Consider the following 17,788-nt stretch of genomic DNA (forward strand, 5'->3'; position numbering starts at 1 on the left):
GCAGATGGTACAACAGCCTCAACCTGACTTCCCTGCCTGCCTCTCCCTTTCCCGTCCATCCTGCACACACGACTGACCAATCTTCACGAGCGATGGCTTTCATCATATTACTCTTCTGTTGAAAACCTTTTGGTGATAGTAGTTGATGTCTACTGAGTACTTACTGTCAGGCACTCTGCTAAGCACTTCACGTGTATTTTAAAATTCAGCCCCCTAGCATATCTAAGAGGTACGTGCTATTTTATCTCCATTTTGCAAAAGAGAAAAGTGAGGCTGAGTGAGGATGAGAAGCTGTGCGAAGTCATGGAGTTCATGGATGGCAAAACCACGATCTAAGCCCAGTGGGTCTAGTTTCAGAGTCCATGTGTCCATACGGTGCACCGTACTGCCTGGTTGATCACAAACAATAATTCACATTTTATAGCTCTGCAGTCAAAGCCCATTTCCATCCTGTCTCTATTTTCTTACGCTGCAACGATCCGTTCAAGGGTCCCTCCTTGCCTTACAGAATCTACAGCCTGTATACGTCTTATACTCACCTGGCCCACAGGCTTTCTTTGCCTGCAGTGCACTTTTCAGTTTAAGTCCCAAATATCCTTAAAGACCCAGGTCAATCTTTGTTTTCTCTTTAAGATATTTTCCAGCTTTTAGGGATCTACCCATCCTTTTGGAGAACTGCCATGTTCATCTGGGCATTTTGTGCACTGCACAAAATCACCCGCTGAGGGAGGGAATTGGGCTGAAATCCAGCCTGAATTCTGTGCTCACAAACGATACACCTGCAGGGCACCATTCACTGAAGGGACACATTTTTTTTTTCTTTTTGGGAATTGTTTTCTTTTTGAAAAATTCAATGCATACCAAGGCAGAGACAACCGTATAACGAACCCACATGTACCCACCTGGGTGCCTTTTTCTAATTCTTACAAAGGTGCTATATTTGTCTGTGTCCTGGTAAGAAACAGATGGCACTCTCAAAGAGGTAATAAAGAGAGTTTGGAGGAGAGACAACTTGTGAAGGTGTGAACAGGGAGACCAGCACTGGGCGGCAAAGGACCACAAGATTGGCAATAGCCGGAGGGTCGGAGGGGAAGGAACGGTCACCAGTATGCACAAGAACTGAAGTCGCGGACAGAAAGCAAATTACACGGCAACTGTCAAACCAAGGCCCGTCAGGCAGGGGGCCGAGGGAATGATACCCTGACCTCTCTAGTCCATCTTTCTGACCTCCACGTGCTGTGTCCTATCAGCGGAAGCCAACTGGAGGCCAGTGGGCAAGGGGACCCAGGTGAAGCAGTTTGTAGAGATCCTCGTTCAGGGCACAGACCCAGGTGGAGGGATGAGGAGTGGACCTCAAGGGGAATCAGGACATCCAGGACAGGGACCCAGTGGACCGGGGGCAGCCCTGCCTAATGGCTGTATCGTCATTTTTCTACTGCTTCTACTATCATGGCTTGCAAGCCGAGAAAACTTCCATTCCTCTAGTTTGTTCTTCCTATTTACATATCCTTGTACAATATACTTATGCTTACAATTTTTTCCCTTCCTGCAGGTCATTTTCCAAGTTGCAGAAACCAAAGGCTGTCTATCCATCCGCCTCCAAAAGAAGAAATGGAAACACACAGAGGGATTTTTATATTTAAGCCATTTTTCAGTTTTTGAAATCTTATGCATGACGTATTGGCGTATGAATTGGTTTATCCATTTTAAATCTGAGGTCCTCTGAATGAGCTCCATGTCTTCAACTATATCTTGAACAAAATTAACTTCACAACATTCACCACATAATGAAACATAAAACACACATGTGAGCGCATGGCAAATTCTTTTCCATAAAGCTTCACAGTATTTGCCACCCTAAAAAAATGTCCTAATTGGAATTTTTAAAAGTCACGGAACCCTATCTCTTCAGGGTTGTAGCAAAGCATAACTTCCATGCTGTCTTTCAATATGGCTGATATACTAATACGTTCTTGTTTGCTTCCGGGCTTGACTTCTAAAATATGACATTGGGTGGACTCTTGTTGACATCAGTTACACGTGCTGGGCTCCATGAGCTCTGCTGAATTACTGGAGCTCACCGGCACCAACAGTAGCAAGTGCAGGCTAGCCTCTGCGGACACAGGAGTTGAGAGTGGCCGAAAGGGGCCGCCATTCCGGTGTGGCCCCTCGCCATCTTGGACAGTGATTCCTGCAGCTGTACCTGAGCCGGCTCGGAGGCGGGCTTTGTTTCTTTCCGATGCTGTGCGCACTGCACGGCTAGCCGAGGCTCATTTATCAGAAGCCGGCTGCGACAGCTTGCACGGGAATGCTACCCCTGGGAGTCTGAGCGTCCAGGAACACTAAGAGACTGCCAAATCAACCCAGCCTTAACTGCGTCTACCCACGCTCGGCCGCTTACAGTAAAAACAAGGAACAATGCACCCGTGTCCTCAAGATCCTTTCCTCCTTTCGGTGTATTCAAAGGGTAACTTGAGAGACAACATGGAAACTGAAACCACGAGCACAGTTGAAAAAGAAAATGGCCATTTCGTCCCTCTAGAAATACACCCCGAGGCCAAATCTGTGGATATGCAGAGCGCAACTTGAGGGGTCTACACAAGCCCGGGACTCAGGTTTGGTCTTTTTGTATCATGCTCGTGTCCTGAAGAAATGGATGCCTCTTTGAGCCCATACTATTCTTTACTAGATTCTGCAGCAGCTTCTTGGCATGACAGCATTCTATACCTGCACCATTACAGTTTGGGGAGACACCAAAAGGAAGCGGGATCTTAGTACAGATAAGCCAGCTTCCCAGGCTGGATGCACATTCATCCGGAGGCAGGGAGAACCAGAAATGAGGACAAATTGGAAGGTTGAACAGGGTGTCATGGTTCGTCAATGCTTCACGCTCAGCGTAGCAGGTGGGGGCCATCCAGGAACAAGCAGGCATAGCTCGCCCATTCTGCTTACCTTCTATTCTGCAGGACCACGTATAAGAACTAGACCTTCAGTAGTTTTGCAGAATTACTTTTCTTCACATCTGTTAGGGGCTGAATGTTTGTGTTCCTCTCAAGTTTACATGTTGAAAACCTGATGCCCAAGGTCATGGTTGTAGGAGGCAAGGTCTCTGGGAAGGGATCAGGTCATGAGGGCAGAGCTCGTAAAAGAGGCCCCAGAGAGCTAGCTTAGCCCTTGCACTATGCGAGGATACAATGAAAAACTGAAAAATCTGCAACCCAGAAGAGGGCTGTCACCGGACCAGGCTGGCCTGCTGGGTGATCTTGACTTCCAGCCTCCAGAAGTGTGGGCGATCAATTTCTGTTGTTTTGAAGCTACCCAGATGCGGCATTTTGTTAGAGCAGCTGGAGTGGACTACGACAACATCTAATTTCATACTGTGGATGTAGACACCCTTGATTACATCCACACGTTACAGCTGATCGGGGTGGAAAAGTCCTGTAGGAATTGGAGGGGGTGGGACTTACATGTTCAACCTTGTGAGTGGCTGCAGGCTCTGTGCTGGGACTCTCCCTGGCAGCGTTGACACCCTCTGTCGCCCTCCGTCACCTGACACCACAGAAGGTTCCCTCTGGCCAGCCATACTGCCCATCATTGCCACCACTCAAAATCGCTCCTTTCAGTTGCTAGATGAATGTGCTTGCCGGGGGGACAGACATGTTGACCTATCTGTATTCGGTATTTCTTATCACCTCATTAATGCCGGTGGTTTTCTGACAGAAGGAGCTGCACAGTGGGGGAAAGGGACACACAGCTCTCATGATCTAATGGGATTTGAAACCCAGTAAAAGTCTGAGAAGTGAGACACCCATAAGGAAGGTTAGCCTGGTGGTGCCCAGTGGGGTTGGCAGGAGTCCAAGTAGAAGCCGGGGCAGGAATGGGGAGACATGGGATCCCCAGGTGCTGGCTTGGGTTTGTTTTAAGGTGACAGATGCTTCCTCCTACTGCTCCTGCCTCAAGGCACACTGAGCAGAGAATGCAAAAGCAGATGCAGTCCTGCTTGTTGCCACAAACAAGCGGCATTCAATACATGTCTCTCCAGCAATTTCTAACTCTAAGCCGCATACTCATTCCTTCCAGGGGGTTTGAGAGTTTTCCTCATCTAAGTAGTATATTAGTAATACAGGTCCCAAATTTCTTATCTGCAGTTCCAAAATTTAAAAAATGTCCAAAGTTTTTTTTTTTTTCTTTCCTGTACTCCCCTTATTAACAAAACCTGATTTGATCTGAAAGGAGGCTAATCAGAGTTCTCATTTATCCCACTCAGCGGAACAGTAATACATCTTGCTGGTGAAATCGAATGCGGTTGATCGTGAGTTACAGCCTCGGGCCGCACCCACTGGGAGTATTACTACATATCGCATAGGATCAGCCCCGGATGACTTTCTTCAGTTCGATGACTTTCTACAGATCCAGAAGGAGTCTGAAATCTGACACGCGGATGGTCCCAAGGATCCCAAATAAGGGACTGTGAGCCTGTGGTACCCATCGCTTCTTTCAGAGGCTTTCTTAACATCAAAGTTTTAAACTTCACCCCTGTGAGAGTGGCTAAATTTGAAAACAAAGCAAAATAAAATAACAAGTGTTGGTAGGGACGTAGAGTGGAGTGTAAGTGCCCGGCATTAAACTTTTGTTTGCTCAGACATCCATTTCAAAGACAGCATCTTGAGCAAACGCATCCACGCTACCTGACATGGCCACTCGCAGAACAACCCGAGAAGAAACTGGGCTGCTCCCACCCAGGAAGATTCCCCTTTCAGAAAGGTCTGGAAAACCTAGAGAACTGACTGCTTGCGTGCCCCACGTCTCCTTTCCCATGACCTAATTCCTCCTCTTTGGTTTTATATTAGGAAATCAGCCAATTGGCAGTGAACCTGAGAAATTTCAGGAACCCCACACTCGACCCGAATAAAGGCAAAGTCCCAGGTTGTCTCTAAGACCCCTGACCTTGCTATGTGGTCACTGAGCATGCTATGTGCTCTCTAGGTCCCCTGAGTAATATATCTTGTTCCTCAAAGTTCCCTGATGGTTTCTTGCTGAAGTACATCCTGTGATCATAACAAAACCACAAGAGCCAACCCAGCCATAAGTAGGGGCCCTGGTTGGGGAAACGTCTCAGGAGCTTGCTATGAGTGATGTGTGACCAGGCCGGCACAGCAGGCATCCCTAGCCGAACGTGCTACCACCATCAACAGGCTTGGGAACACGGAGAAATTGGAACTCTCGTGCTCGCTATAGGGAATGTAAAAGGGGGCAGTGCTGTGGAAAACAGCATGGCGGTTCTTCAAAAAATTAACGTTAGACTTAACCATATGATCTAGCAATTCTGCTTCTGGAATTTTCAATCCAAAAGAATGGGAAGCAAGTACTGGAACAGGTATTTACGCTTCTGGTTCACAGCAGCATTACTTAGAATAGCCACAGGGGATGCGACCCACGTGTCTGTTGCTGAATGCACGGGGTACTCAGTGCGGTATGCACCGACAACCCATCCAGCCTTTAAAAGGAAGAACATTCTACACGTGCTACCACACGCATGAACCTTAAAGACAGGCTAAGTGAAATCATCCACACACAAATACACAAATACTGTGCAATTTCACTTACATGAGGTAACTAGAGGAATCAAACTCATAGAGACGGGAAAGAGAACGGTGGTTGCTGGGAGCTGGGGAGAGCAGGGTGTGGGGAACGAGTCCTTAGCGGATTCAGAGTTCAGTTTAGGAAGAAGAAGAAGTCCTGTGGATGGATGGTGGTGACGGTGAACAATAAGGCCACTGTACCTACTGGCCACTGAGCTGTACATGTAAAGGTGGTAATAATGTTACATTTGACGTTTCGTATATTTTACCACAATTTAAAAAAAACTCAGTTTTAAGTGTAACTTTTCTAAAGTTCTTAAAGGTTATTTTTCTATAGTTCTATAGGTTATTTGTTCCCTTTCCATTTTTTTTCTACAGTTCTATAGGTTATTTTTTCCCTTTCCATTTTTTTCTATAGTTCTATAGGTTATTTTTTCCCTTTCCATTTTTTTTTTTGGACCAGAAAGTAGAATTACTCAAAGCATACTGTGACTTTATGATTTAAGCGGGTTTTTACATTCTTGAAGACTGCTAACCTGGTTACCCATGACATTAGGTACTTCAATGGGATGTGACCCGTAATATGGTCAAAGGTGAGAGACTGACCCAGGACACCTGAGATTCTCTGAGACCTAGCAGGGTGATCAGGGGTAAGCCACTTAGCTACTTTATATGATTATGTATATCTGCATATTTACGTGAATAATCCTTACCTTGTTTCATAAGCTGCCATATTGAGGTAAGGTATATAAAAATGCTTGAAAGATCTAACACACTATGCAATTCTAAGGCGTTCTTATGAAAATAAAATTGTTAATATGGCTCCTTAGATGTCAAACTTGTTTCTTAGGAGGGGCAGACGGCAGCAGAATTTGGACTTATAAAGCCTGGACTCCCTTTTGGAATGATTTGTTGTGGCTTTCCTCCAGCTGGAGAGTGCGTGGCATGAAATGGTTTGGGGACCCCTGGAGGACACACAGTCCATTGGATGCAGCACTGAGCAGAAGCTAAATTCTTTGACTTGGCCTCTTTGCTCCTTGGCAGGATCCCCCTTATCCATCCTTTCTTCATAGAACTGGAGGCAGCAAACTGGAGGCGTGGACAGGACAAAAGACCTGTGAGCCAGTTCCCAGGGCTGCTGAATTGCTGACAGCACCGTGCTTCTTTCCTCCTATTTGTAGCTGCATTTTCCCCACTCGTTGGAGCACGTGCAGTATCCGTCTCCCGCAGGACGGTCAGCCTTCAAGGGGTCTTCCCTCCTACGTGTGCACAGAATGGGAGGATGTGCTCAAGGATGCTGGTTTTGACAGCTTCCAGTTCCTTCCCAGACGGATTTCCCACCTTCCCGGATGCGGCTGCCTGGCTGGGCATACATCGGATACTTTACAGTTCTTTAAACTGCAGCTCGAGTGCTTTGGGACATATTCTGCAATCAGACTAAAACAATATTGTCCTGCCAGATCCTCCAAGTCACTGTCTTTGACAGATTTCTCATCACCATGCATCATTTCAACCCTCTTCCATCTGCTCAAATGTACCCAGTCATGACTTGCTTATTTCTTTGCTTAGTCAATCCACTCGGTGGTTGGTGAGAGGGACTGATCTGCTTTCTAGATTTTTCTACTTTTCCTATTTCTGACAGTTTACTGTATTTACCTCCAGGCCTGAGGAAAGATTTCCTTGGGGACACGGTTATTTCTGTGAGGATCAGGTGCCTTGAAAACCAGCAGAGGCTCCCTGCAAATGCTCTGCTTCCAACCGATCCAATTAATCCTCGTCCTCAGCCAGCGTCTTGTTGGCCTCCTCCCAGAAGGCATTTTGAAGAAAGGACACGGTGAGGGCTAGACCCTGGCTGACGGAGGAGTGGACAGGGGAAGTTGCTTGCCAGTTTTATGGGGAGGGGGAGGGATCTGTAAATCACTGAAGAAACCCTCACAAATCTGCAACCACAGGTGTCCTGTCATGAAATGCACGTGCTGTTGAGAGTGGCCCCTCACAGGGCACTTTCACTGTCTGTCCCCTCATCTTCTGGGCTAATCTTTCCTCTTTACCTCCTGTGGCCTTAGACAAAGAATCCCCAGGAAGAGAAAACAATCCTTAAGGAAGATACAGCTGATGTAATTTGACATAGTTACAGCCTCAAAAAGCCAGAATCTGTCTCTATAGGAGCCCAAAGAGAAGAGCCTATAGGAACAGCATGACGGTGCTATTTTTTCTGTGGCTGCCGACTCACCAAGCTCTCACCTGCATCTGCTAACCATATACAAGTTGTCTCTCCTTCGGAGCCCATGCTTTCCTGCCTGCACCTTGTCATTCTTCTCCAGATCCTCACCCACAGCTCCTCCTGGCCACCCCGCCTGTGCACAGTGCCCTTCTTGGGCTGACAGATGGTCGCACATGTCCTTCCAGGGTCTCTGTGTTCACCCTGGGAGCGTTAGGAGCCCTAGAGTTGTAACCCACACCATGCTGCTTTCATTTTCTCCCCTCTTTGGCCTTCTAGATTATTATCGATTTCCTCCCCTTACTTATTAGCTTCCTTTCGATTCCTACTTGTCTGAGTTGAGTCAGTGCCGCTGTGTCTTCTTTCATTTCTAAGAATTGGCTTACGTCAGTGAGACATGCAACAAGTTACACTTGCAAACTTACTTTCCTGCCGGTCCTGAGGATGCAGCCTAGGCTGCTTTTCTTGAGGGGCAGACACGGCTAAGAATTCTGAGGCAACTTCCTTATTAGCTGTTCTGATAGTGGAGGATGTGATTCTGTCTAACTGCTGTAGACAGAATTTATGCCCCCGCCGCCGATCTGTATCTTGAAGCCCTAACTCCCCATGCGATGGCATTAGGAGGCGGGGCCTTTGGGAGCTGATTAGTTGTAGGCGAGGGTGAAGGTGAAGCACCCCGCCCCACGATGAGATTAGTGCCCTCAGAAGAAGAAGAGACCAGAACTTGCTTTCTCTCTCTGTCCTCACGTGGCAGAGAGAGAGAGAGAGAGACAGAGCTGTCCACAAAACAGGAAAAGGGCTCTCATTGCAACCCAACCTGCTGGCACCCTGACCTTGGACTCAGAGCCTCCAGACTATGAGGAATCAGTTTCTGCTTAAGCCATCCAGACTCCGCTGTGTTTGTTATTACAGCACGAACCAAGGCATTAACTAAGTCAGGCACCGGCCAGGGAATCAAAGTACCCATCCTTAGCCCACCGGGCATCTCACCTGAGACCACAGGTTTGTGTGGACAATACCCTGCATTGTAAAGGCTGTGCAGAGTTTCCAACTTAAAATTCCCTCTTGATGTACGTGCAAAGCCTAAGAAATTCGTTGTGGAGATGGCTTCAACCCGGCCTTGCTCCCCTTATCTTCAGTGGCTGACATTACACCTTCACCTCGTGACCTCCTCAGCCCAGTCGCTGTTGTTATTCATCTAAGGAAAGCCCCATGAAAGGAAGCATCAGGGTATGTGTGGAGGCGAAGGGAAAAACCACAAATCATAACGTGCTCCCCGAGGTGTGTGCGTGAACTGAAAAAGGGAGTATCTTACGTGTTAATAGGAGCCTAAAGTAGGGCTGCCAGATCAAAGGACAGGATTGGCAGTTAATCCGAATTTCAGAGAAGCCATGAGTCCTTTTTTTAAGTATAAGCGTGTTCCACTGGGTGTCTGGGGTTATGTGCTGCATTTGGCAACTCGGTCTTAGAGCCTCCCTGCTCCAGGTGTAGTCCCGGAATCCGCAACAACTGCATGTTCTGGAAGCTTGTTAGAAATGCAGAGTCTCAGGTCCAGCCCCAGACTTACTGAGCCTGAATCTGCACTTTCCAGAAGCTCCTCAAGACTGTAGCCTGCACGTTAACATTTGCACTGTTTTAGACTTTACAACCTATTTTGATAGACGCGATTGCATTGGTCTTTAAATTGTCCCAGTAGCCCGGCAAGGGAAAGGGAAGCAGGGAAGAGCGTCTCCTGACAACCAGTCTTTCTGACGGAATGGAGACTTGGATGCTGACAGGTCGTCGGCATACCCGCAATATCCCCCCCCTCGAAGGGCACAGTCTCTTCCTTCCACCTCCCCCCTGTTTCCAGACCCACGTAGCTCCTGAAGCCGAGTGAGGTCTGCCCGCCGTGGCTGACGGTGGGAGCAGGAAGTCGAGAGCGGGTCTTTATTCTAGAGGAGCCCCTGTTCGCAGACCCTTGACCCTCTCCACCCAGCAGATTCACCCAGCAGCCGCCATAGCAGCCACCTCTACGTGTGTCCTGCTCTTTCTGTTTACAGTCATCCTCAGTGCCAACGGGTGCCATTCATTTAGTCACGGCTCTTCGGGAAAACACGATACACTGGAAGAAACGGACATAGCCCTGGTAGGGGTCCTGTGAAACAGGTATGCTCCTGAATCCAGGGAGTATGGTAAGGAGCTGTGGGGTAGCGTTCAGAAACCAGCAGGGAGACATATGGGTGCTGGAAGACAAGCCAGACCAAACACTTAGGTGGGAGGAGAGGGCAATGGGAGTGGGTGTGCCTGGAAGAATGTGGCTGCAGGAGTCAGATGGATAAAACATAAAGGGAGGAAGAAATGTCTGGGCGGTCGGGGGCCTTGTCAAGCAGGCTTGAGTTAGGAACTCCAGACCATGACAAGCTCTACCAGTGCTAATAGGCAGCTCTGTTACACAATCCATTAACACTTGTTGATAGGATTTTTTTTTTAAATCAATGTTCTTGTTCTTTGATAAGAATAATCTTTCCTTCCTTCTTTCTTTCTTTCTTTCTTTCTTTCTTTCTTTCTTTCTTTCTTTCTTTCTTTCTTTCTTTCTTTCTTTCTTTCTTTCTTTCATCCCAAACTTTTAAGAAGGCCTATAATCTGAAAATCCATACTTCACACGTAGGGAAAAATAGGTTATTACCTGCATTACAAGTGGATTTTTCAACCTACAAAATAGTTCAGTGGAATTGAAAAAAGTTCTCTCATGTGTTCCTAGATCAATTAATATTTGGGTGAGAATGAGAGGAAAGCTTCAGTTAAATTTAATTCAACAAGTCTTTACTGGTTATCTACTTACTATGCTATTAAATATAAAGTTATTAAGATTTCATGGCAGTGGAAGAATTTCAAAAAAGGAACTAAAAGAAACTATGAAATTTTAATTTTTCAATGGGACTATAATTTGAGTCGTAAATATTTGACAGCCTCATTTTTAAAAATAATAGTATACCGGATTAGATTCTGGAATATGCTTGCAAATGATTTTATTGCATTAAATTTGATAATTGTACTCACCTGCATTAATTTCCCTAATGGGTTCCCATTGACCTAGGATAACAATCAAATTTGGGTCCCTACGTACTGATACGGATGGTTCTCCACCTCGGTGGTCCTTTCCCAAGCCTACAGTGCAGCAATATGGCTCTTGAAGTCCCCTCTCCGGCCACTGTGCTGTTCATTGGTTGACACACATCACTGCTATCATGGAGTACTTAAATCATGGGGCCTTGCAGAGTGCCTGGGCAGAGGGAGTGCTTAATAACATCGCTGATGGATGGAGGGACTGAATGAATGAATGCAGATCCACTAAATCTTTTATAGAGCTAAGGATCTGCTTCATTTGTTCTCCTAACCTGGGGAGGAAAATATTTAGCAGCCATTTGTTTTAGAGGCAGGAGGATATTGACGTGAAAAGAATACTAGACTAGGATTTGGGAGATTTCCAGCTTTTACCCTTGCTAGTTGGGCAAACTTAGACTAATTGTTTACCTGCCCGGGTTCCTGATCGGCACAATGAGGAATTCGGCTAAACCCAGTCTCCCCTAGCTCTAACTTAAATGGTTGCCAACTTCCCATTCTTTTTCTTGATGGAGTGTATGCAGTCCCCTCCCCCATCCCCACCTGCAACATTTCCTTATCTTTCCTTTCGTGTATGCACTAATAGCCAGCAACCTGTGTAACCATGGGAATGCAGTTCAAAACACAGCCTTCATTTCAGACAAGGCTGAAAGGTAAACACAGATGGGTAACAGAGCAGCTCAGAAAATCAACCACTTTATTCATTAGGCCATCTGGTCATCCTTTACGGTGTCTTTCTGTACAATCATTAGGAAAAGACACATTAGAAGCTGTTAAATTTCCACAGCTGAATTTGCTGGCCAAAGGTCTCCTTCCTACAAGGCCGGACCCTGATAAATGACGAGGCACTTTTGAGGGGCATGTTGTTGATACGACAAATATCTGTCTACTCTCATGATCTAAGATTTGGACATTGATATTCCTGAGCGACTTGAAATGATGACAGCTCTTTCTATAGCTGGCTTGTTTTTGCCTTGCTAAGCTCTCCCCAGTGCGGCTAATAATATCATTACCAGTAGATGCTAAAAAATTCAACTCAGCAGTGTGAGAAATAACACCTAATGAGCACCTCACTTGCGCCCCTACTTACTTCTGCAGTTCTTCTGAACATAATATCCATGGATCTTCCTGTTTCCTTTTGATCACAGCTGCTTCATCTGCTTAAAAACGCCCACTAAGGCCCAGAACAGGCCCCCCTGCCCCTTAACTTCTCCACCTGCTGGTCAATCCCCAAAGATTCCTTGCATCCAATTTACCAGCTGCTCTGCCCACCTGCACCCCGCCGAGGCGCGTTTGGGCAGCCTCCTCTCCTGGTGTCCTGCCCTGCTCGCCAGCTCCCAGCCAGTTCTCCTGTCCAACTCCTCCACCCTAGGAAAACTCAGGCCAACCCCATTTCTGGGCTGAATTAAGAAATTCAGAAATTCCATATCAAGTGGCAGCAGCACCGGGCAACAGAGCAGCAGGCTGAAAACAGAGCCATCTCTCATCCCGAGATCCCAGGGGGACTTTCCAAGGCAGGGAACCTATGAGAACACTTTCCCGGTTGTCCCTTGGTCATTTTCTTTTTCCCTTACCCTTCCAATGAGCCCATCAAAAACTGTTTTTCTTCAAGGGTGAAAAATATTACAGTTGAACTTTCACTTCCTGTTTAACTTGTGATGGAAAGAACAGTGAGCCCTGCACATTTCGCTATGGATAAAAATAGCTCTGCTGTCTTCAAGTCATTAAGTGAACATAAAAGGCGCTTTGTGATCTCAGGATATCCGTAACCTGACATCTGTCACTGTTCCTCCGTCCTCATCCAGAGGCAAGGCATTCAGAACGAGGATTCCACGCTTAATGGCACCTTGAGAGTAAGTGTTCCCAGGTGCCCATCAAATCTGTCACTCTGAACAGCTGTCGCTAAGTGACGACGTGTCCCTCCATCCTCCATTGCTTTTTGCATAAACAGGCCCTTAGAGTTGTGCCAGCAGAGCCTTCCAGGGCTGGCTGCTCAATGCCCCGACCAGAAGAACGGCGAGTCCCCCTCACCTGGCTTTGCTGTGCCCATTCCAGCACTCCTCTTCGTTGGACGCACCTGCTGTCATGCTCTCATCCTTGCAGATGGTGTAGGGCAACGCCGACCAGACCTTTTTAGAGAGCTTCAGTTTCTCTTTTATGTCTGTGACCTGATCAAGAAAGCAAGGAAAGAGAGTGAATAGTCTCCCCAGCTGTTGCCCATTTCTGCACAAGAACATGACACAGGTGAAGGTTAGAGAATCTGTGATAGGGCGAGCACAAACTCTATCAGTTTTAAGAGAGAGACACCATGCTGCAGGATTTATTGCCCAGGCAAGCCTCCCTACCTCCTCCCTCAATCTTCCTCTAGCTCTGGCAGAGAGTTCGCAGGTAATTGGCTTTTGTTTTCCATCTTTTCTGTCCTCCCATGCTTTGAATTAAAAACTTACGAAGCATCTCAACTGGCTTCAGGCCCCTCTCTGGCTGGGAGAAATAGGTATTTCCTATTGCAGGTTTCCCTAAATATATTCTTTAGAATTCATTTGCTTGGATGTCAGATAAACGCACAAAAACAATGCACTGAGAGATAAAATGTTTTCCCCAATGGTCTATTTGTTTCTGTAAGAAATAAATATTGTCACTAATTCGACCACTGGTAACCTCTGCTCTTAACCCATGGACAGGTCTATACAGCACACACTTGGATGGTGAATAGCAACCCAAACCCACTTAAAAATCTCTACAGCAGGAACAGAAAAGTCATTCCAAATACAGGTTAAGTGTAAAATCCACAGCCCCATGGATGGATAGTGGGGAAAAGCTTAGTAACCCCATCTTTGGTGTTTTCAGGCTCAGCACTGACTTTTCACCTACAGAAAGAGTAGAGACAGGGATTCAGTACAATTTTGGTTCCATAATTAACATCTAGGTTCGTGGAGTCACAACTCTGATTTCCTATTCTATTCCCTATGTGAACATTGGGAATTTATGGATAGTTGAAATGCATCTGCTGTAGGTTGCATTATGTTTCCCCACATTCATATGCTGAAGTCCAAACAGTCCCTCAGAATGTGACTTTATTTAGACATAGCATTTTTTATTTTTTTTTTTAACAGAGGTAAGAAAAGTTAAAATGAGATTATTAGAGTGGCCCTAGTCCAAAGGGAAACTTGGGACACAGACGTATGCATAAAGGTAAGACAATGTGGAGAGGGGTAGGAAGAAGACATCTATCTGCAAGCCAAGGAGAGAGACCTAGAAAGGATTCTTCCCTCACAGCCTCAGAACAAAACCAATCCTGCTGACATCTTGGTTTTGGACTTCCAGCCTCCAGAGCCATGAGACAATAAATTTCTGTTCTTTTTTTTTTTTTAAAAGATTTTATTTATTTATTTGACAGAGAGAGAAAAAGCCAGCAAGAGAAAGAACACAAGCAGGGGGAGTGGGAGAGGAAGAAGCAGGCTCCCAGTGGAGCAGGGAGCCTGAAGTGGGGCTCGATCCCAGAACTCTGGGATCATGCCTTCAGCCGATGGCAGATGCTTAACAGCTGAGCCACCCAGGCGCCCCTGCATTTCCGTTCTCGAAGCTGCTCTGCGTGTGGCATGCTGACACAGAAGCTCTAGCGTACTCACACGGCACCGTGGAGGAACGACCACTGAGACTCAATGGCATTACGTATTCGAGATCGAAGCCTTTGGAAATCAAGTATTCTGTGTTTACTGTGGATGCAGTATACAGTTTTAGAAGACAATTCCAAAGATCCTTTGTCAGGCTTAAGAGTAAATACAAAGGAATATGGAATCTCTGTCCCAATCATGTTTCCCAGCAGTTCCAGATTTACACAGTCTTTGCCCCTTGCTTCTCTGTGATTCTGATGACAATGAGAGGCTTCAGTACTGAGAAATGTCTGCTCATCCATAAAAGGCTAAAGATGGCCAGAATCCTGAATTTGAGAACCCGGTACATATCCTCAAATAGTGTGATGTTACGTTTGTTTTAGAGCATGAAAAGAATCCATGAGTAATGATGTTCCAAGAAGTAGCTTACACAAAACACGTGTGTAAGATGGCTTGAGACCTGCACTCTCTGATGTTCCCCACTGATGCTGGCTTTGATCCATGGGCTATCCTAAGCCTCCTTCCAGCTAATCTGACTGGGTAAGGAGGTTTGCAACGAGAGTCAGTCCTTTTCTGCTACTTTGGGCACAGAGGTGTGTGCATGTTGTTACCTGCTTTATATATTTTGCTTGAAAGACATGCGACCATTTCTATGCAGCTATAGATGGGTACACATTCTGTTTATCAATTATAAAAACCACAACCCCCCAAAGCCGACTAATAAATGTTGAAAGAATGGCAGAAAGATCACCATTCTGCAACCGTCATAGTAGTAGTTGATGTCAGCAAGTATTATCTGTAGATGCTCTTGTGGGTTGAATTGCATCCCTCCCAAAGATGTTGGAGTCCTAACCACAGGACCTGTGAACACGACTTTATTTGGAAATGGGGTTGTTGCAGAAGATCAGGTTCAAATGGAGTCCTTAGCGTGGGCTCTACTCCAATATGACTTTGTCCTTATAAAAAGGGGACATTAAGGCACAGACACAGATAGACACAGGGAGAACACCACGTGAAGAAGAAGGCATGGGTCAGGGGGCTGCATCTACAGTCCGGGGAGCATCCGAGATTGCCAGCAATCCACCAGAAGCTAGGGGAGAGGCATGGACCAGATTCGCCCTCACAATCCCAGAAGGAACCCACCCCGCTGACACCTTGATCTTAGACTTCTAGCCTCCCAGCTGTGAGACAGTGACTCTGTTGTAAGTCGCCCACTTGGTGGCACTTCGTTATAGTAGCCCCACAAACTAGTACAACTGCAAAAAGCAGTGGTGAAAGTTTGACGAGGCACGGGATGTTCGCACGATCTCCAAGGATTCCCCACAGAGTCCTCATTACTACAAAAGGAAAACTGGTCACTCTAGAGTGCATAAACTGGGCAGGCCCCCACCTTAACCGAGTGATCAAATAGTGGGACACGGTGATTTGGGGTGCCTCCAGAGGTGCGGTGACAAGAAGGACACGTCACTTATGCAGCTAAAATTCATAACCCAGATCCAATCACGAGGATACATCAGATAAACAGAACGTCCCAGTTAAGGGACAGTCTACGAGACAATTGGCTTGTATGCTTCAAAAATGTCAGTCATAAAAGACAAGGGAAGGCTGACTACTTCTTCCAGATTAAGAAGAATAAGACACCTGACATTCAAATGCAGCATATGAGTCCAGATTGGGCACTAGATTGGAAAAGTAATTGCCAGAAAGGATATTACGGAGATAGTTGGCAAAATCTGAATATTGACTCTATATTACATAATATTGTACTGGTGTTGAATTTTCTGAATATGAACTCATATTGTGGTCACAGAGGAAAATGTCATGTTCCATACACGCTGGACTATTTAGAGTTAAAGAGTTATGGTTTCCACAACTTACTCTAGAATGATTCAGGAATCATCATCATCATCACAGATGTATAGAGGGAGCAAGATGGCAAATGTGACAATTTTTAAAAAGATTTATGAGAGAGAGAGCGCGAGAGCGGCAAACGCACACACGAGAAGGGGGAAGGGCAGAGGGAGAGAATCGCAAGCCGACTCCCCGCTGAGTGCGACCCTGATGTGGGGCTGGATCCCACGACCCATGAGATTACGACCTGAGCTGAAACCAAAAGTTGGACCCTCAACTGACTGAGCCACCCAGGTGCCCTGCAAATGTGGCAACTTTTTAATGGTGAATGAATCTATGTGGAAGTATACAATTTTTTAAAAATGTAATTTTTCAGTACGTTTGAATTTTTTTTTTTTAAATCAAACATGTCAAAAATAAAATCCCTCACTTGATTTGCACTGCAAGGTGCCACATTGGTGTCCCTCACCTTTGCAACCTGGGCTTCCACCCCTAAGCTACTCATTGTCATGGTTCTCAAACTCTGGAAAAAGAAACAGGGATTGCATATGCAAAAGTAATTCAGAAAACTCACTAGCTTCAGTCCTGAAATACTGGAAGGTGTCTTCTGTCCCATCATAAAGTACACCAGGAATGACCATTCTCTTTTCTGCTTATTAAATGCTAAGATCCCACCTTTACACTGTGGGAATCTGAACCAAATATATGGATTTTGAGACCCAGAGATAGAATAAAAGGGCATGATATCCCACTTTTTTTGTTTTGAGGCTTGCAAAACTTAACTCTGTAAGTTATGCTGCTCATTCTTTAAATCACACTCAAGACATTCTCTGGCTAACCAGTTAGTTAGATTCAACTGTCTGTGTCCACGGTGCCCTGTTCATGATTTTAAGTACTGATTATTCTGAGTTTGTGTAATTGGCTTACTTTTTTGATTCTAAGAGCACGTGTTTCTTGATGCAGGGACAGGGTTCTAACTTGTCAGCCTCAGTGCTTAGATGGCCGGGTGACCAACCACCCCAGTTTGCCTGGGACCTGGGGGGTTCTAGGACATGCCATATTTTCAGCACTAATACTCAGAAGTCCCGGCAGACGAGGACGGGTTGGTCACACACGTCTTAGCACGTGGTAGGGGCTCAATACATGTCGATTGGGAAAATAGATTTATTGTCCCAATCTATTACAAGGCCACGGACAATCTTGCTAACACAAAAGTGTGGTCCCACACGTGCACTCATGTCCAAGGGGCAGGAGGAGTGGTGGGTTGTATCTGGCTAAGTGAGGAGCGTGTGGGTCCTCTCTGAGTCACCACAGGACATCGTATAATCAGGTCGTGTTCACTCCGGCATTTCAGGAGCCAGGCGTTTCCACCGTGTGGTTGGAGGACATCACAGCAAAAGAGCAGCAAGAAGTAC

The 17,788-nt window shown here is 46.1% G+C and overlaps 1 protein-coding gene across 1 annotated transcript in view; it reads right to left on the reverse strand.

Moving 5' to 3' along the window:
- The window catches only part of GPC6 (glypican 6), a 1,041,998-nt gene that overhangs the window by 9,263 nt on the left and 1,014,947 nt on the right, over nt 1–17,788 (reverse strand). The window contains exon 7 of the mRNA XM_026493466.4: nt 12,940–13,076. Coding sequence (XP_026349251.1) covers nt 12,940–13,076 — 137 coding nt within the window. The remainder of the gene's footprint in view (nt 1–12,939; nt 13,077–17,788) is intronic.

The sequence above is a fragment of the Ursus arctos genome, unplaced genomic scaffold (genome assembly GCF_023065955.2).
Source record: "Ursus arctos isolate Adak ecotype North America unplaced genomic scaffold, UrsArc2.0 scaffold_10, whole genome shotgun sequence".
Taxonomy (NCBI): Eukaryota; Metazoa; Chordata; class Mammalia; order Carnivora; family Ursidae; genus Ursus; species Ursus arctos.